Source organism: Columba livia, chromosome Z, assembly GCF_036013475.1.
Source record: "Columba livia isolate bColLiv1 breed racing homer chromosome Z, bColLiv1.pat.W.v2, whole genome shotgun sequence".
NCBI classification, from domain to species: Eukaryota; Metazoa; Chordata; class Aves; order Columbiformes; family Columbidae; genus Columba; species Columba livia.
Window position 1 is genome coordinate 78,244,335 of NC_088642.1, and position 20,524 is coordinate 78,264,858.

Consider the following 20,524-nt stretch of genomic DNA (forward strand, 5'->3'; position numbering starts at 1 on the left):
GGTACATAGGGTTTCCCATTTTTTACCACCAAAACAAGAGGCTCTGAAACGGCTGCCCCGATACGTGGCCATATGGGGTAACAGCAGCGCAGGGACCAGCTGGCTGCAGGGCTGGGAGCCGCGGCGGCTTCCAGGAGTGTCGTCCTCATGCTGCTCCGGCCACCTCACCCTGTTTGACTTTTCCAAGGTTGGGAAAGATTTACTGTGTCGCATGGAATTTCATATTCCAGAATAGGTGTGGTGTGTTAAGGAGTTAAAACCGAATTTCTTACAGAATAGTCACGGTGATGCTTTTTTCCGTGGTGATTCAGAGCTTGTGGGGAAATAAATGGGGAATCAACTGTAAGCCCTTTTGTATATTAAACAAACAAAAAACCAGTACAAAATTACTGTGTACATCTTTTACTACCAAAAAAAAAAAAAAAACAACCAGATTCTAGGTGTTCCTCAGGTAGTGACATTATTCAGTTGTCTATTCAGGAAATACAATTTAAAATGTCTGTGTTCATGCACAGCGTGATATTAGTCTTCTGCTTTGTTTTGTGTGTTTCACCAGCAAGCTATCCCAGAATAATACTCTGAATTCTCAATTGGTGTAATTCATTATAGTTCCATTAACTTTCAGAGAAGCTACTCTGGCTTATTTTGGCTCAGTTTTTGGCCAAAGCGTTCAATTATGAATATGTAATAAAAGTGTTAGTCATCCTAACAGCCGTTATTCACATTAGTATTTTGTGCCCAGTCCTGGATGTTTTAATGTGTTTTTTGTTGATCAACAAAGAGGGTGTTGTGCACAACAGGGTATACATGGGCAAAGATTAGATGTGTTTTTCTCTGCTTTTTGTACTTTATTCTGACTTTATGACTCTTCTGCGTAGTAATCTCCTCCATGAGTGGTCTAATCAGAGCTGGTCTTCCTGGGAGGCATGCTGCCAAAATAACAGTCAGTACCAGCAACCGTGGCACTGAGGACAGTACTGTGAATACTTCCCTGCTTAAACTTGAGCAGAGAAGGACAGAAAACATTTTTGTAAATGTCTGATTTGGAACTTTGTGTGATTTTAAGTTCATTTTTCTTTTTTCTTAAGTCAGCTACGCCACTGTAATAATGATTGATCCATTCTGATAAAAGAAAACTATAGGTTCTCAAACGCCTTTTTAGATAAGTATTATGATGGTTTAAAACAATAATAGTTAAAGGCAAAAATTCCAACATTAAATAATATCAACATTAAGGATGAAGTTGTCAAATATACTACTATATAGAATAGCTGGAGTGCTTGTAAGATATAGCCTGTAATGTGAGAAAACGTGATACCAGAACTCTCTGTTGTACACTTCTTTTTATTTTTTTTCTTGGCAAGTGTCAAAAATCAAATAATACAATGTTTTCTGCTTATAGAACCTTGTTATGGCTTTCTGTCATCCCACACATCAGCCACTTAACCTAGTGACCTTATTCTGATTTTACTGTCAGTGAACTTAATTCCATAAGTCTTTGTAGCCTGGAACGCTTTTATTTTTCTCTAGGTTCTTCAGAAACTGTCATTATAAAATCATGCGTGCTTTCTAACAAATTCAGCAAATTTTGCTGGAAATAACCCACTAATGTTCTTCCTTTGAAGACATGATATTTTTATAGTATTTCATCACTAGAATTTAGTATGTGGTTTATATCACAGTGGTCATTCCTTCATATTCTCCCTGCAGCAAGATGCCAGAGGGAAAACTCTTTTCAGTCTGTTAAATTGTCCGCTGGTTCTAGTATAGTGGTATTTTTTTTCTTAATTTCAAGCAGGGTATATGTCATTTATTCCTGTTTCTTTAAAAGTGTGGGAGCAGTTTTTGGAACCGTTCATTAAGCAAAAGCTTTTGATCTTCCATTGCCATTTGCTGAATTCATTTTTGGATGCCTTTGCAGTTCTCTCATAAGATCAGTGTTGCCATGCTGCCTTTTCCCCACCTATTCTGTTTCACATATTATCAAAGTTACTTTTTCTTGCAGGTAGAATAGATGAAATAATTAATCTCCATGAATTTCTTTGCACTTACATTGAATAATCTGCACACATATTTGTGGTTTTTCCCTGTTTAAGGACCTTTTTTCTAGCCCTTATCTTTCACTTATCTTCTGGAGTGCTATTCTGATAAACTCACTGTCTGTAGCTCAGGCTTGAGCCGTGTTCTGGTGGAGAAAGGAGTGTCTGAGTACACCCAATGTATTTAAATCCCATTTTCTCTAAGCTTTCTTTAGTTGCAAAGAGACTATGTTACTTTTTATAATTAAACCACGTTACTATTACCGTGATGGTTGTTTTGGAGGGATGTCAGGAAGTGTTTAAATCTCGACAGGACCATGATAATTTAAATTAATTTTTTGGTGGTAAAGGTGCAGGAGTAAGTATAGTCAAATTACAAAATACATTACATTTAGAAAATAATTTTCTACCACATAGGTATTTTGAGCTTGCATAAAATACTAAGAAGCCATAAATTATCCCTATATAGACTATAGAAATCCTTTATAATTATTATTATTGTTTAGAATCACTGCATGTTGATGGAAGGGTACAGGAATTGCATGAAGCTCGGGCCATCCAAGCTGTGTTCTGTCCTTGAGTAATTTCTCAGGCTGCTGCACACTGCAACAGGCTAGTCTGAGTATCAGAAAGGCATAGTTAGTAAGATTCTTTATCAGAAGAAAAATAGTATCTTTCCTAGGCTTGAACACGTTATGTTTTTTTATCAGGTGGCTTTGTTGATTTAGGTAGTCAAAAGCCTGACATTCCCATTTTAATAAAGAACTTGTGTGATGCCTCTTGGCCCTGGTGACTCGTAGGGACGTTGGCTGGGAAAGGAGACATGGAACATTAGCACAGCTCAGGGCGTGATCCTGTTTTTTCTTACTGAGGAGTGGAGTTTTTGCCATATGGAAAGGCTATCCCAGAGTTAGCGCATCCCAGGGGAACGAAGCCAGTTCTCTATAACAAGTCTGGCGATGACTCTTACCATCACACCACACCATTACTTCATCTTGCATCCTGGCCGTGCATCTCTATTGTCCCATTAACTTGGGGCCAGACTATTTGCCACAGTCTTTTTCCACTAATTTTCACCGTTACTCTTTAAGATTTCCCTGAATATCTTCCAGCTTGTCAATAACAATGTGTTTCATAGATGATTTTGTGATGTAGGTTAAGGCTTCTGAAGTCGACCTCCTTTCTAACTACACCTTCAGCTGCGGTCTGTTGGTGGTGACCTTTGCACGTGTGCACAGCCCAGCCACATTAGGAGAGCCCTGCGGATGTCTAGGGACCTGATGAAGAAAAACAGCCCAGGTCAGAATGTAAACACAGGTCTCAAGTCCTATCATAAGTTTTATGACCAGTTTGCAGTGAATAATAAATGGTGAATAAAAGTCTAAATTGTGCTATGTGTGTGGCTTACAGACTGTGTTGTGTTTAAAAGCATCTAAATGGAAGTTACTATAGATTAAACTAACCTCTTGATTCTGATTGAGATTTTTTTTTTTTTGATAATTTTTTCTTCATCATGTATTAGTGTCATGTACATGATCAGATTTCATGTTCATTGCTCAGTAAATGTTATAATAAATATTAATGTGTTGCTGCTCTCAAAGTACTTACGGAGAACTTCAGATTTCTTTAAATATATTCTCAGAGCCTCTTAGGGTAACCAAAATTACCTGTAGCGTTTTCCACAGCAGAATTATCCTGTGATGTTGATTGAAATTGTGCCAGTGCATCTGCCATAAAAACATTAATGTCATGTCTGACTGAGACACATGCACTTTCTATGTTCATCATTTCTGAATCCATTATAAAGACCTTAATGGTAGCTGTATATAAAGAGATGCCACAATGACATCTTAAATGCTGTCTTTAAATTCACAGCATGAAAAGCCTTTTAGAAACACTGTATGAAAAAATCAGGTAGCTATCAGCAATTTGTGGGCAATATTCACGGTATGCCTTTTATTTAGTGGAGGTTTTATATTAATTTCAATAGAAATAAATGGCTCCAGAAAGCTAATGGTGTAAATAGAACTTTGTTTCTAGTGAATGGCATTTGAGACCTCAGGTCAGCTTGCTTGTTTCACAGCTAATACAAGAAAATACATGCCAGAGTTTGGAAATGCACCAGCTGGTTACACTAAATTTTAAAATATACGATAAAAATATAAGATCTAAAGAATATAAAATTTGGAAACGGTATATTCATACAAAAAGCACAATATGGATATCCTGAAAGTCCCTTCTGTAGCAAGTTTATTTGGAAAGGGCACACGCTTCTCATGAAACAATCTTTCAGATGGACGAGGTTTGGACTTTATTACAATTCTGTCAAGAACCTTGTGTAGTAATTTTCTGGGAAATGATCCCTTTTACCGGTCACTACAATACCCTCAGTTTGTCTCAAATTTTGCTAAAGGCAGAAAGAGTAAAGAGGAATAGATGAAAAACAAGGCAGTACTAAATCTTGTGGGCCTCACCCAAAATTTTTGGTAATCATCACTGAAGCCCAGATGATACTGTAGCAAAGCATGGGCTTTTCCAAGGGTGTCTCCTGGGGTCACATCTAACTTCCCATCTTTTCGCTTCAATATTCAAGACATTGAATACTTTGGGAAGTGGTTTACCCTTTGAAATGTTTACTTTAAATAAAAATAAAAGACAGAAACCCCACGGTTTTGATCCGTGAGTGTCTAAATTTATTTTCTTGTTTACAGAGTTTATAATACTGGCATGTCCTTTGATCCTGTAAGTAGTACTGTGTGGTTGTATTAATTAGGCTTTGTTTTTTTTACTGGAAGGAACCAAAGCATGGATATTCATCAAGGTCAGTGGTAGTTTCAGAATAGATCCTGTGTCCCCCTGAATGCAGAGCAGGACCCTGCGTGTTGAATAACTTTGATCCTTAGAAATCTGTTTGTGGTATAGCATACCTGAAGATTTGTGGAGTTGGGTACCCAAATCTTACTCGAGTATTGACAAGTAGCAAATATTCCCTAGGAGCATTATGAAATGAAGTCATTTCACACTAACTACAAAGCAGCCACTAGTAGTGGTGACTTTTAGTTACTGCAATATAGACAGAATTAAAATTGGGGAACTAGAGGTGAAAATCATGTTAGTAACTTAGTAAGGAGCCACCCTTGGCTGCTTCCAATGCTATTGTTAGTGATGTAAAACCAGTGTATAAACTGCAGGAGATGCTTCATTTCCTTTTTACTCATTTAATGCTTTCTCAACATGAATTCCTTTGACAATTAAATTTTGAATGATTAGGCTCTATCCAATAATTATGTATGTTCACATGTAAAGACAGTTTTAATGTAGTTGTTTTGTGTTCCAAGGTTAAAATTCTGTATCTTTATGAAAGGACATAGTGCTTGTGTCACTAAGTGTCACAGTAAATGATTTTTGAGTTCGAAGTATTTTTTGTCTCTCAGAGAAAACAGGACCATGTTTTTACATTGCTAATTAAATAAGTAGCAAAATAGCTTCTGATCTGAATGTGTTATTTGTTTAAATATTGTTGTACTTCCTTACTATTATAATATATAGTGAAATACAGACAGGCAAAGTTCCTGCTTAAATATATTTTTTTTTAGATTTTTGCACCTGAAGTGTTTACTCAACATAATGTAGAAATATCTATACCACAAAAAATTTGAATTTATAATATAATTGAAAGAAATCTTAAGGCAACTTAGAAGATACCACACAATAAAGTTATTGGTAGAGGTTAGTAATTTATCCGCTACGAAATGCCATCATTATGAAAACATACATTTTCTAGAGTTATTGCAGCCTGTGGCTTCCCTTGAGCTGTATTGATTTCCTGAAAGAATTGTTTAATGGGGAGAGAAATCATTCTTGTGGCACAGGAGTCTGAGCTCCAGCCTTTTCAAAGCTCTGTGGTGCAGCTTCGTGGTGCTGGGCAGGTTATGGCCCCAGTGCAGCTCACACGTGTGTTTTACGGCTGCCCTCAGTACACAGAGGCAGATCTCGCTGGCCTCACCATCCCCGCAGGGTTCTTAGTGAATAAAATACGTGTGTCAAGATGATGATCTTCTAAACCAGCCAGCTTTTATGTACGTTTCCAGGAGACAGACTAGATAAGCTAAAGGCTATTCAAGCACAAGGGCAACCCAGCGCTTTATCCAAGGAAATAAAAAAAATAAATAGAGAAAGTAAAAAGTCTTTTATTGTTTACAGATCTTTTCAGTCACTCTTATGTATTTCACCATCCAAGAGGTGGTGATTTTGAGTGACGAACTTGGCATGGGGGCAGCCATGGTTCTTACAAATACATGCCTGAGGAGCTTCAAACTTAGTATTAATTCAGAAGCCCCATTTCAAAGTATTCAGAAATAGCTACACTACTTTGTCTTCACATTCTAAACAGCAAACACAGGTGAACATTTAACATAAAGGTTAACAAAATAATCTCTTACTGATTTGAAATCAGTAAGTATTTATCAGTGAGTAAGATTTATAAAGCTTTCTTTGTTGTATTGATTTGAAATCTTACTGATTTATAATCAGTAAGTAGTATGATTACCATTATTGAAACTCCTCTTTAGATCTGGCTTTCAAATGTTGGGCTCCACATCCACACAGCCACAGGTTAGGCGTAATAATAAGTATTGTCTGACATATAGGGTAACCTTATAGGTGATACGTGGAAGCCCACTGCTGGATGGCTTTAGCAACATAAGCTGTAGACACCAGGGAAGTTTACTAAAGCAAAAATTATGCCAGTTGGAATTCCAGACATGAGATGCATGTTTCATATGCCTGGTGAAAAATGACTCTGGGCTTCACTAACTCATATCAGATTGACAGATCACAGCACAGAATTTTTTTTCCAAAGCTTTTCTTAGCTTCGTGTTTTTAATTCTTCCATCTGCCTGTTTTGTTGTTTTGTTTACTTGACCTGCATGCTGTTTAATGTCTCCTGGGGACGCTATTCAGAAGCCTCTTACCTCCACCCTGGGTGGTACAGATGATCTAAATAAGACATCAAGGGAGTCCAGAGAATGACTCCAGCAAACAGTCCCACCCGAGACAGTGAGCTCATCTAAACCTTTTCAGACGACTTGTTAAATACTCTTGCCTGAGCTCAGATGTGCTGGTGTGCTAGACGATGGCGAGTCCAGCCGTGGCACACAAAAATTAGCCTCATTGGGAAGCATTAATACAGAGTTTCAAAAATATTTGAGGTTCAGAGATGGGAAAGGATTTCTAAAACTGTGTAAATAAATAGTCCAATAAATCTGGATGCTCAGTGGATCGTTGGAAAGCTGGAGCGTGCTGTTGCTGAGCAGCCTAACTCATCACTAAACAGCCTTTGGCTCATCAAAAATCACCGCAACATCTGAGTTGCCAACATTGCTGTTGCTTCTGCCCATACAAAATAAAACAAGAAAAGCAACTTTAATAGTAAGTTTCCGATATCAAAATACCGATAACTTAGCTTTCACTGCTTCATGATGGAGCCTCTACCATGTAAGCAAAGATCTATAAAGCTTTCTTTGTTGTGTTGTAAGGCAGGTATTAGTTTGTAGGGGTGGGAGACATGACAAATACATAGTATACAACTGTATATTGTGAGGATTTTCAAGATTTTTGATGGGTACTGAGAAATCATAACCTTTGACAATATTTATAACCAGTGACTTTCTTGGAAATATGGCATTACTAAAGTATTCTTAGCAGCACACATTATTATGGATTATTTAAAGTTAATATCTCATCTGATGAAGTACTTAGGGTTCATTGAAATATCCCATATCAAGGTATTTTTAAAAGAGCGATTTATATTAGAGATCACGGTTTTGATGATTAAAATTAATGAGCACCTTCAGAGTCACTGCAGATATTTGTAAAAATGCATTATTTTTTTTTTCACCTCTGATATTTTGATTTATGCAAAAAGACCTTTTCATGCTTCCTGACCAAACTTATTATTCGCTTGTCAAATTTACCCTGATTTTTTTTGCCATCTAGTTTCAATACAATATGAACTGGCAGCAGATGAACACGAGTTGTCTCCAATAAATAAGCATTGAGAAAGAGAACATATGTCAAGCAGATCTTTATTATAACTTGTTAAGTTTTCCTGCAGGTTTGAAATAAGCTTTTTTTAATTAGAGAAAATGAATATATTTTAAAAGCTCTTGAAAAAGGGTGACATCAGGAAAAAAATAGGCTTTACAAATAGAAAAATCTACATGTAAAGACTTAGGACACTTTGTCAGTGGTAACAGAGTCTTAGCAGAGTGAAATGTAAACTTCCTTACTGAACGGGATACAAATTATAAATTTTGTATAGCTGGATCTAAACTTTTTGCTGAAGTTGTTTTAAAATGTGTCTTCATAAACACTTCCCATGGAGATATTTTTTATAAAAATAAACGTTAATAACTAACTGACAGAGAATTTATAGAACTGTAGTCTCAACCGCCTTTCGGCCCCAGGGGATAATGGTACAGTAAACCCAAATTTATACAAAGAATGAAATATAAAGTAGAAAATGACAAAGGGAATGGAAAATGGTTCTTACTGTTTTCCTAAAATTAAAATAGTGACGTATTCCTGTTACTTTCACTGAAGCATATGTGGGAACCATAAATACCTATGTTTAATTTTGGATCTGAGTGATCTAAATAGATGTATTTCTTATGAAAAAAAAGCCTGATTATGACCAGAATGTGTATATACAGGATAACTTCAGCGTAGGTAGAAGTGGTGTTTCCTAAATTGCCTGTCAAAAATAACTTAATCCTGCTTTGCAGGAATTGCCTGCATCAGTGAGACACGTTCATTTCCATACCCATTCATTTAGGAGACTCTCTGCTGAGAATGTCAAAGAGATGCTAATTATTATCAGCTATGGTGATCCCTTAGGAATTAGGCTGAGATTGAGAAACCACATAATTACTGAAGTTACACTATAGTCAAGGATTAAAGTGATGAGTTCTGCTTTCCTTTTTAATTTTTTTTCCTTTCCTGGCTTGGGGAACAGCTGTCACAAGCAGTTCGGCTGCTCTTTAGGTGATCGTTTTGTGAATAACTTTGCCCTTTTTTGGTCTAGTTTATCTGCTACCAATGCAAGGCCAGGGGCAGCAGAGGCAGTAATTGTATGTGCAGCCCGGTTGTTTCCCAAGTAAATAATCCTAGAGAAAATGGCAAGATCCTTGAGCAAGGAACTGATTTTCAATTAAATCATCTGCTTCATTAAGGAGAGACAGCAGAATTTGGACGTTCAGTTGAGTAACTCTTTGGAGCAACATGTGCTGCCTGGAGTTAACCAGAATTCAATCAGGATATTCTGTTTCATTGACAAGATGACTCCAGGAGGAATTTAGGAGACCTCTGATAGCCTCAATATCTGAAAATCTGAAGAAATTTTCATATGTCCTTACTAGTCTGACCAAAAAAAAAGGAATTGGGTGAATTTTCCTTGAGAACAGAAATTAAGATTGACAGGTTTTTATGCTGCTGCTGATAAAAACACTCCAGGATAGATAATTTTAAATAAAGGGTAGTTATTTTCCTCAAGATAAATGTCATGTCCTTTATAAGTCTTTCCTGTTTCATTCCAATCCAAAAAGAAAGTTTTTTTTGTTTTTTTTTTACTATAAAATTCTTTATTGTGAGCAAAACAAGTTTAAACTGCTAAATACATTTAATTTGGTGATACATGTCAGAGATGTGAATGTTCCTTGATTCTGTTTGACATTGATGATTATTTTTAAATTTTACATGTTATGTGCTGATAATTAAACATGAATTTGGACACTGAGAGTATGTTTTCTATCTGTGTGACGTTATGTCATTGTAGGCAAACAGGTTGCTCATATTTGGAGTGCTTCTATTTATTTTTCACTTGCTTTGCTTCCTGTATATTTTTTATGGCAAAGCTAAGCTTTTATTGCCGGTATTAGTCCTTTATTGAGAATGGAGCTTGTACTGAGAGGAGCTAGATTCTGTTTTCTCAATTAGTGCAGCACTGTCATTAATGATTAGACAAGTCAAAGCTGTAGAATTTTCATTACATGTGATGATATACAGAGAAAGAAGGTGGGTGGTGGTTTTTTTCAGACTGAAAAGTCAATGTGATAGATGGGAAGATATTTCTATTTAAATAATTGACTTCTCTATATCAAAATAAAGTAGTGCAAAATTTAAATTATAACTGGGCTGCCTATCTTTAACCAGGCTACTGAAATTAATTTTAAAATACTTGTAGTTTTCGGAGATCATGATGCTACATTAGCATACTGAACAATGCCAGGATCAGACCTCGGTGCGGGCAGCTGAGCAAAGTTCTCTGCCTCTTTAATTGTGAGTATGTTCCCTGCAAGGTTTTGCTCTACACCAGCTCACCCAGGTGAGGTTCTGGGACTGGTCCCAGCAGAGAGCCTGGGAGAGTCAGTGCTGTTCTGTGTGGCTGCCAGGTGTTACACACCAAACGTCTTGAGAATGGGTCCCTGCATTTTTCTGTATTAAAATAAAAGCATCTCCTGTTTCCAGAGCCCCAGCTGTATCAGACTGTGTTGATTTAATTTCATCCTTACTCTTCTAAACTAGTGAAAGCTATTTTAAGTTTTCAGTTTAAATTATTTTCTAGGATATCCTTTCTTATTTGAAAACTTCCTCTACCCTACCCACCAAATGATATTGCTCTTCAAAACAAACAACAAAAATACATCAAGAGTTTTTATTTAATGTCTTTAATCTTAGCACAAATATTCTTTTAGTACTTGAAGTATGATTTCCTTTCTTTCTCTCTTCTGAGTCTTGGTTCTTGCAGTTATGCACCTGTGGAAGGTCTGTTATATACTGGGAACATTTCCTTTTCTTGATCAACATTTGTTTTAGGTGGTTTAATTGACTGGATTTCATCAAACAATACTCTTGTCTGTATTTAAACTGATACTATTAAACTGGTACAGTAATTCGTATTTTATTACATAGTATCAAAGTAATAAATTTAGTTTCATGAGAATTGAAGCAACTTTATTTCCTAAAATGATGATGAGATTTAGACAGAAAAGATTTTCAGAAGGAAAGTTAGGTTGATGTCTAAGATTTTCTCTCATTTTTCCAAAGGATTTTGTGTTGACCAATGAATAATATTTTGCTGAAGCTTTTTTTTCCTTTCAGTCAAGTACTATAAAATAAGTCATTAATGGGAATTATTTTTGGGCTGCAGTAGTGGACCTGTGTTTAAAGTCTTATGGTGGCATGATACTTAAAGCTTCAAGTGTACATCGTCTTTTCATCAGCAGTTCTCACCTAAGATGTAGTTTGGTTTAGTAGAAACAAATAAATCAAGAAAAACCTATTCCTGTGGTGATCAACCATTATCTATGAGCTGGTCTACTACTGTTCTACTACCATTCAATTGTAAGATTGCATTCTAGGCTGTCTGAATGAAAAGTCTTCTTGGTATTATTAAAAGAAACATTCTTACAGTAGAAATTGTCGGCTTCATTGCAGACGTTTACTTGAATCGTTTAGGTCAATGTTTATAATTCTGCTTGTTTTTAATAGGTCACAAGACCAAAATTTGTTTTCAGGGGAAATAATTACATTGAGATGTTTAGTAGAAGACTGAGACCCTTTCCCAGCCTGAAGTTGGCACAAATGCAGGGTGCTGCAATGACAAACATTTCTCTTCTGTTTTTCTCACTCGTGGACCAGTGGGACTGTTGTAGAAGACAAGCAAGTTTTGTGTCTGAACAGTAAAGACTGCTGAACACGAGGGCCATGAGCACTGTTGCATATCACCACAAGTAAAAGCACAGAGACATTTACTTGTTTATTGTCAGCATCATGTAGGTTTTGTATAAGTAGCTATAAACTCTGGATCTACCTTTTGGCAAAAGCAGAGAGTCTGGGAGGAGAACAGCAAAGAGGAAGGATAAGAGGTACTGTAGTAAAATTATTCAAGTTTGTTTGGTTCTTCACAGTAAACTATTATTTGTGAATTAATTAAGAAGGGGCTGACTTTAGGACGAGATGTTGGAATATTTAAAACGGTATTAGTGTAAATGTTAGATATGCTACACTGAGCATGCTGCCAGTAAACAGTAACTAACAATCATGAACACAATTTTCAACATTTAGCACTGGAAAAGTGTACATAGCTAGTTAAACTTTAGTGTGGAGAATTAGGCTGTAATTTAACACTTTTCAGCATTTATTATATTCAGTGTATCTTGTCTCTACTGGACTTTGAAACCTGTTAATTAGCTTGTGCCTTGGAAATATGTCAACTAATGCCTGTTCTCACCCTACAAAGACCTGTAAGTCTGTGATAGTGCATGCTGGTAACTGATATTTAAGCATGTGCTTTGTTGTAAGCGGTGTTTGCCCTGGCTCTAGAAAGCCTGTATTGACATGTTTACCAGTGTTCTTGGTCTGAAACACAGTTTTTTGAGAAACAGTGAAAATGTGACTTGTGGGTTGCGTATTTTCTTTCTATTTCATTTTCAGTAGACATTTCACATTTTCCTGTGAAAGGAATGAAGAAATAGTACCCATTATTTACTTTTTGCAAAAACCTTTGGTATTGAATCTCAAATTATGGTGTCTTTCATCCACATGAAGATTAAACCTTCCTAAAAAACACAGAAAGTTCTAATCAGGGAAGTTACCATAACAGCATCAGCCTCAGTCACCACATTATTATTTGATATCTTTCAGTTGAAATGTGTGTGGTTCTGGATATCATTATCTTGAAAATTCGAAGTAATTAAAGATTTTATTTTTAAAGCAGGCATACCAAAACCAAGCATGCTACAGGATGTTGATAGCTGGAATAAAAATGTCTACGTATGTCCTGAATGCATTATAATAGAAAAGGAAGGGAGAGTTTTAGTTTAAGGAAGGATCCTTTTATCTCGATGTGTGACCTTCAAGTAAACAACTGTCAAAGCTTAGAGGGAATTTTTTTTAAAATGTAATGAATGCATCTTTTCTGAATTTACATTAAAATATTAATGTGAACCAGAAGTGAAATCATCATTTATGCAGCAATGATGGAAATTGAGTAGATGAACCTAGACAGAGCCTACTTTACTTACCTGCAGCAGAGGAGTCAGTGGACACCTAAACTGGTGTTCCAGTTTTGGGTTGAGAGGTTTCCAGAATTCTTCCTGTTTTCCTTTCAGACTGCAGCTACTATTCTATCACTTTGAGTCTGAACCAAGGCCACCTGCTCCAGGGCTTCCACTGGTGTTACTGCTTTTTGTGCATGGGTTTGCTCCAGGTGGATGATTTTTTACTTCACTGAGCTGACATCAGTCTGTCCATCAGTCTTTCTGCCCGTTGTTTTCAGGGAGGCTTCAGTAAAACCCATAAGGATATACTGCCTGCAGGTCCACGATAGCAGAACGATTAGAATATTAGAAAATACAGTGCTTGATCACAGTGATAAACTTCTCTCAAGGGTTTATCCTAATGAATATTGAAAATTATTTAATTGTGTTTTGTTCTGAGTGTGTATTACTGCCCATACTGCAAGCAAGAGTCTGAACAAAGTCATGCACTAAGCAGGATATTCATGCTCCTTTCCCAGTGCCATGTGCACATCTTCCACATTTGCTCTGTAGGTGACAAAGGCTGATTTCAAACAGGTGAAACAAGGCTCTGTAGGCTCCCTCTCTAGTTATTCTAGAGCCTAGAAGGAGGAATGAGGAGATCATCTGTATATTTCTGGTTTATAACTGCCCATCTTTCTCCACACTGACTACAAAGAGACGCCAAGCAAAGCTTACCTTCCTAGTTTAAATTTGGTGGGTTTGAATTTCCCTTTATGTCATCTGTTTCAACACCAGCTGCTGTCAAATCTGAGCCCACTTTAGCAGTATGGAGATTTTAATAAAAACAATTAAAAAAAAAATAAGAATTGTCTTGTAATACTTCATATTCAAGTTCATTTCAACCTTAGTCCTTTTCCTTTTCACAGCAGCAGAACGAAATGACTCCCTTCTGGGTAGCCCAGATGCCATCGATACTGCTCCAAGAAGAAAGCGAAGACAAAGGACAGCAAAGCCTGCTGGGACCGGAGCTAAGATGGCTGCTTATGAGACTGATCAGCCAGCCAAGGAAAAGTAAGCAGTTTTCAGATGTATTGAAATGTTTTTATATCTACACGTGTGGGAGGGCTTGTGGTTTAGTTTCTTTTGTGTTTTCTTGTGCAGTTTCATATTTCAGGCCAAGTATTGTTGTGTTGCATTCTGTATAGTCATTTACAGTAATTTTACCCAACTTTGAATAGATGTGAATGATTACATTTTCGGGCCCAGTGACTTACTGATTTTAATACACCTCTAAAGAGACAATTGTACAATTCTTCTCTTTAATTGACTTGGTTAACTTTAAGGAAGTAGATAGAAGCTTACTAAAATGGTGTTCTGTAGGTTACAGTATAGCTGCGAAGGCAAAGGAAGATGCATTTATAGCATGTGTCAAAATAAGATGGACAGCTTCAACTGTGTCATAGAAACTAGCAGCATTTTAAGTATCTTTTTTCACAATGAGAGTGTTCAAACACAGGAACAAGTCGCCCAGAGACGGTGTGGTGTCTCCATATGTGGAAATAGTTAAAACCCAACTAGGAATGGCCCTGAACAACTTGGTTAAGGAGAGAGCTTGGGCTTGGCAGTCTCCAGGGACCCCGTCCAACCTCACCATCCTATGATTCTATCTATGTAATTTCAGTGGAAATTAATTCACAATGGTGTTTTTAATAGACCAGAACAGATTTATTTTGAAAAGAAGATCAGTGGGGAGAAATAACGATTCATTCTTGAACACAAGAGGGTCAGAATTTATAACACTTAATAAAAGTCTTTTTCTTCTTATGTCACTCTTGATTTTTGGAAGTATTTTCACATGATGTGGGAGGTGCTTTGTTATGCATAGAATTACCTCAAAGCTGCAATTTAATTGGTGTTATTTTCTTCAAAAACTGATTTTTTTTTTTTTTAAGATCTATGCTAAATTAGATTTGAAAATAGTAATTTTCCCTCTTTCTGGGTAATAGTCAATTGATCGTGAACTGTTTAAATGGACATGGATACAAGTAGACTACAAAGATACTTCCCACGTTTAGCAAAGATTTCTGTTTAAATCAGCAAGAGGTTGTGGCTTGATGCCAGCTCAGAAGGTTTAAACTTACAATCTTGTTTCATTAGTAAAAAAAACTTATTTTTTTAGAATGGTCTAGAAAAATGTCAAATTCTTGTGTTCTTTTAGAGTCTGTTATATTAAAATGAACTATACCCTTTCCCCTTTCTACGTAGTCAGTTTGATTTTGAGAATCTGGCTGTGTTTGCCTAAAATAAAATTTCACTCTTTTTAGTATTGGTTGCGGAAGGAAAAACCTATGGAAGCAAATGGTTGGAAAGGAGAAAATAAAGACCTTGGGCTGACTAATCCTCAGTGTATGAATATCTGAGTCCTGTGTGTAGGGGAATGACCAATAGAATAATAGAATCACAGAATGTCCTGAGCTGGAAGGGACCCACCAGGATCATCGAGTCCAACTCCTGTCCCTGCACAGGACAACCCCACAGTTCACACCATGGATGTTGTCCAGTCTCTTCTTGAACACTGTCAGGCTTGGGGCCATGACACCTCCCTGGGGAGCCTGTTCCAGTGTCCAGAACCCCCTGGGTGAAGAACCTGAATGTCCAACCTGACCCTCCTCTGGCACATCTTCCTGCCATTCCCTTGGGTTCTGTCATTGGTCACCAGAGAGAAGAGATCAGCACCTGCTGCTCTTCCTCACCTTGTGAGGAAGCTGTAACCGCAATGAGGTTTCCTCTCAGTTTCCTATTTTCCAGGCTGAACAAACTAAGTGACTTTAGCTGCTCCTCGTACGGCTTCACCTCCAAACCCTTCACCAACTTCATGGCCTCCTCTGGACACTTTCCAGTAGCTTTATCTTCTTTTTATGCTGTGGTTCCCAGCCCTGCACACAGTGAATGCTCCAGGTGAGGCCGCACCAGTGCAGAGCAGAGCGAGACCATCCTCTCCCTGCCCGGCTGATGATGTGGTGCTGGATGCAGCAGGACATGAGTCCCTCTTGGCTGCCAGGGACATGGTTATCTCATGTTCGACTTGCCATTGACCAGAACCCCCAGATCCCTCTCTGTCGGGCTGCTTTCCAGCATCTCATCCCCCAGTCTGTCTGTACAGCCAGGGTTGCCATGTCCCAGGTGCAAAATCTGGCACTTGCCCGTGTTGAACTTCATGTGGTTGGTGATTGCCCAGTTCTCCAATTTGTCCAGATCCCTCTGCAGGGCCTCTCTGCCCTTGAAAGTGTCAACAGCTCCTCCCAATTTTGCGTCATCAGCAGACTTACTAAATAATTCCTCAAGTCCTAAGTCTAAGTCATTTATAAAGACACTGAAGAGTGCCGGCCCTAAGATGGATTCCTGTACAACCTGCTAGTGACTGGTCCCCAGCCCAACACAGACCCATTAGAACCCTTTGAGCTCAGCCCATCAGCCAATTGTTCACCCACTGCATTGTGTGTTTACCCGGCTGTGTGCTGGACATCTTGTCCAGGAGGAGACTGTGAGAGATCATACCAAAGGCTTTACTGAAATCCAAAAAGATCACATCAACAGGCCTCCCTTGGTCAGCCAGATGGGTAACCTTGTCATAGAATGAAATTAAGTTTGTCAAGCAGGATTTTCCCCCCACGAACGTGTGCTGGCTGGGACCAATGACTGTGTTGTCATTCAGATGTTTTTCAATAACTCCTAGAACAATGTTCTCCATGATTTTGCCAGCCACAGAAGTGAGGCTGACAGGCCTGTAGTTGCCAGGGTCACCCCTGTTGCCCTTCTTGTTGATTGGGACAATGTTTGTCAGCTTCAATTGAACTGGGACCTCTCCAGATTCCCAGAAGCATTGAAAAATCATGGAGAGAAGTCTCGCTATGACATCAGCCAGCTCTATAAGCACCTTTGGATGAATCTCATCAGGCCCCATCGACTTGTAGGGATCTAGCTGGAGTAGCAGATCCCATACAAGTTCTGGAATTATTGGGAGTTTATCATTCTTGCAGCCATGGTTCTCAAGCCCAGGGCTATGGGGGTCCCCAAGTCCATCTTTGGTGTTGAAGACCGAGGCGAAAAAAGCATTAAATGTCTTGGCTTTGTGTGTGTAGAGGATACTGATATTTTTGTTTTAATTCCCTTAAGCGAAGCAAATTTTTAGGAAAAAGAGAGCAACATTATGGTTTTCATACTGTGCAAAACATAGTTACAGAATCAAGTCAAAGCTGAATCTGAAAAGTGGCTCTTCTTCTTTTCTATAACATAATTTGTCATATTTTAAGGCTTACCATATGGAACATCCATTCTATCAGTCTCTATCCCAATTTTTCTTTTTACATTAAATATCTATTCATTGTATTGTAAACAACAGGTTTGTAGTACAGGTCACAGCGCTGCTTGGTGTGTTTTATGCTGTCCAGGACTGTGAAGGTGTTTCCCTGTTTCTCTGTGATCCTGTGGTGACTTCAGAAATCAAATGTGATATTTCTCAATACTGGAATGTAGTTTTTAAGCCTTTATTTAGTTAAAAATGCAGTGACAGTGCTAATTCTTGGATTAGATAAGAAGATTCTAGATTTCCTCATTTACCTGGAACATTACAGAAGTTGAACTGTAGTTATTTCCATTTTGGTGATTATTTTTCTCAGTGTCCCTGCTTAGTTCTTGGGCTTTGAGTTTCATGTTAAATCTTTTGCCAGCAGCTAATCAAGCTTTCAGTCAATTTGCTTGGCTAATAATTTTCACTTCTCTTCAGCCTGTCAGAAGTGGGGAGTTGGAGAATTAGTATCACAATCTAGTTCGCAAATTTAGATGCTTCTTTTTATGAAGCCTCTTCAGTAAGTTGCCAACAGAGGGCTAGATCCTACACGGTGGGAAAGGCTCTATCTTAAGCTGGTCATGCACTGGGGTCCTGCCTAAAATGTATTCCAGTATTGTGTCACTTAGCAAAAATTAGTAATCCAAGCAAACCACCCCAGCCTGCTGGGGCGACGAGGAGGCGGGGAGGAAGTTAACCTCTAAATTCCTTCATCGTTGGAAAAGGTCCATCACAAATATGGAAGATGTACAGCCCTTAGAAGCATGTTATGCTTTTCTGTTTGGCAGGAGGATCAGATGACAGATTGTGATCACATTTGCAAATGCACGAGTGTATCCTTATTTATGGGCTCTCCTGCACAGACCTGCAGAAAGATTTGATTCTTTACTCGTAATGTAAATACTTCTAGGTGCTATCACATGAAATCATATCCCATAGTTCTTGCTTTAACAAACTAAAGCTTATTTAGAATTATTTGCAAGTTTTGCTGACATCACCAGTTCTTGTTTCATGTTTGTCAGGCAATGACAGAACAGTTGCAAAGCTAACATCAAGAACATAACGCTGTCTTTATATTGTTGCATCGTAAGTTGATTGACACAAGATCCTAAATCTAAAAGAAAAAATACCTCTTTCCTGATGGAGAGCATCCAAGTTTTTCTTTTCTTTTTGGCTTTAAGGTTGTTTTTTGAAAATACAGTGCTTTCAACACAGTCATTGTTATCACATAATAGGAATTGTATCTTCAGTTTTATATATTTCTCCTAAGATTTTGAAGTACGGTAAGAAAGTACCATTTATGCTTAAAGTTAAGAGCATCTAAAGTAAATACTGAGTCTTGAAAAATGAAAGGATTCTATTTCCACCCATATTTTAGATTTATGGATGTTGAGGCTAGTAATGTAGCATTTCTCTGGTCCTTTGGAATGAAAATACGTTCTTAGATATGACCAAGCATACTGAGAAGAATGCAAATAAAAATCTGTTTAACATAAAAATTAGAGCAAAAGGAGTACTGCCTTTCTCATGCTTTGTGTGTGGGTGCAGTGGCAGGAAAAGGAGTTGAATTCTATTTGTCTATATAGACATATAGTATTACTGTGACAGGTTTTCAAGGACTAAATCAAAATTTTTAATGAAACTTGGAAATGTGCTTTGGATAATATTAAGCTTAGTGAAAGTAGTATGGACATGAGATCGGCAATGTAGAAGAAGGTTTGCTAAATGAACTGTTTAAGTATTTGCTGAGATAAATGTGTTCTTTAGGATAAAGTAGGAATTCAGAATTATTAGTTTGGCAGTGAACTGCCAAAATTCAGGTTTGTCCAGCTCTCTAGCAGGTTTTTTTTAAAATATGAGTTATTCAATGAAAGGAAATGCTTCTTTAGGCAGGCAGATGTTGCTTATAATTGATAACAATCAAACTATGGCTCACAATTTACTCATTTTTAAAATGTGAGAAAGGGTGGTTCTTACAGTTCAAAACATGATTGAGTCAGGACGTGAAACAAAATTATTCTGATTCCAGTAAATTGTGATGGTATTGGTGAAGCTTTAACCTAATATCTAGCAATTTCCTAAGGTGCAAAGCAGAGATAATATGTAAAGTCAAGTTAAGATGCAAATTCTACTTTTCACAATTTGCATTTCATACTTGGAGTAGAAAAATTAATAAGAGTAATCCCAATCCACAGTTAGAAATTATGCTTATTGATGCATTATCTAAATCTCTCATGGGATTGCATATGAATAACACTATTAGCTATGCATTCAATATAGAGGCTTAAGTGTATGGCCTGTCAGCCTGAACCCTAACAATAATTGGATGTTTCTATAATAATTTCATTTTGATACTATTGGAACCTATTTGACAGAAAATAGTATCTACCTGACATAAATATAATTTTATAGATAAAGCATAGTTATTGGATACAAAACACTTTGTATAGCTTGATCAATCTATCGTGACAGAGTACAGTGGAACTCAACCAGTGCTGGAGTCTCTATAGCTAAAACAAAAGTAAATCAGGAAAAAGCTTCCTTTCCTAGTACAATTTACAACTATTTGTTTTCACAAGTAAAAATCTTTCTGCTTTGTTTATCAAAATTGTATTAAGAGGTAAGAAAAGCAAACCTATTTTTCTGTCTGTTATTTCTTACTAATAAAGGATCTATTTTTATGGTACCTATTCACACATGGGTTTCCTGGGAGGATGGCTTTACTGGTTAACACTTAAAATTTATTTACATTATTCTGTGTGTTTCAAAATGTAATCCATTCTGGCTGCTGTGTGGCGTTTATGATTTCTTTGCTATTGAATGTGTACATACTGTTGAGGATATGTACAATTGCAGAAGTGGTTTGGGGAAAAGCATCTTAAATACAAGAAAAACCTTATTATGGATGCAAATATGCTGGATTCTCCTGAGAGTACGAGTAGAGACAACCAAAAATGGCATTGCAGAAAAAATGCTTTATAATTCTGAGATGCAACTGTTAAGAAATACTTTTAATTCAATTGGCTGAGAAAGAACAGGTATTATTTGCTTGCCTTTTCTGTAATGAAATACGTGTTTACACCAAGCACCATGAC

The 20,524-nt window shown here is 37.3% G+C and overlaps 1 protein-coding gene across 5 annotated transcripts in view; it reads left to right on the plus strand.

Moving 5' to 3' along the window:
- Positions 1 to 20,524, plus strand: part of XRCC4 (X-ray repair cross complementing 4) — a 188,131-nt gene that overhangs the window by 107,743 nt on the left and 59,864 nt on the right. For 4 of the 5 annotated variants that reach the window (XM_065046459.1, XM_065046462.1, XM_065046460.1 and 1 more), the window contains one exon: positions 14,008 to 14,152. In XM_065046459.1, the coding sequence (XP_064902531.1) occupies positions 14,008 to 14,152 (145 nt within the window). The remainder of the gene's footprint in view (positions 1 to 14,007; positions 14,153 to 20,524) is intronic. The other variant, XM_065046463.1, reaches the window with a different exon arrangement.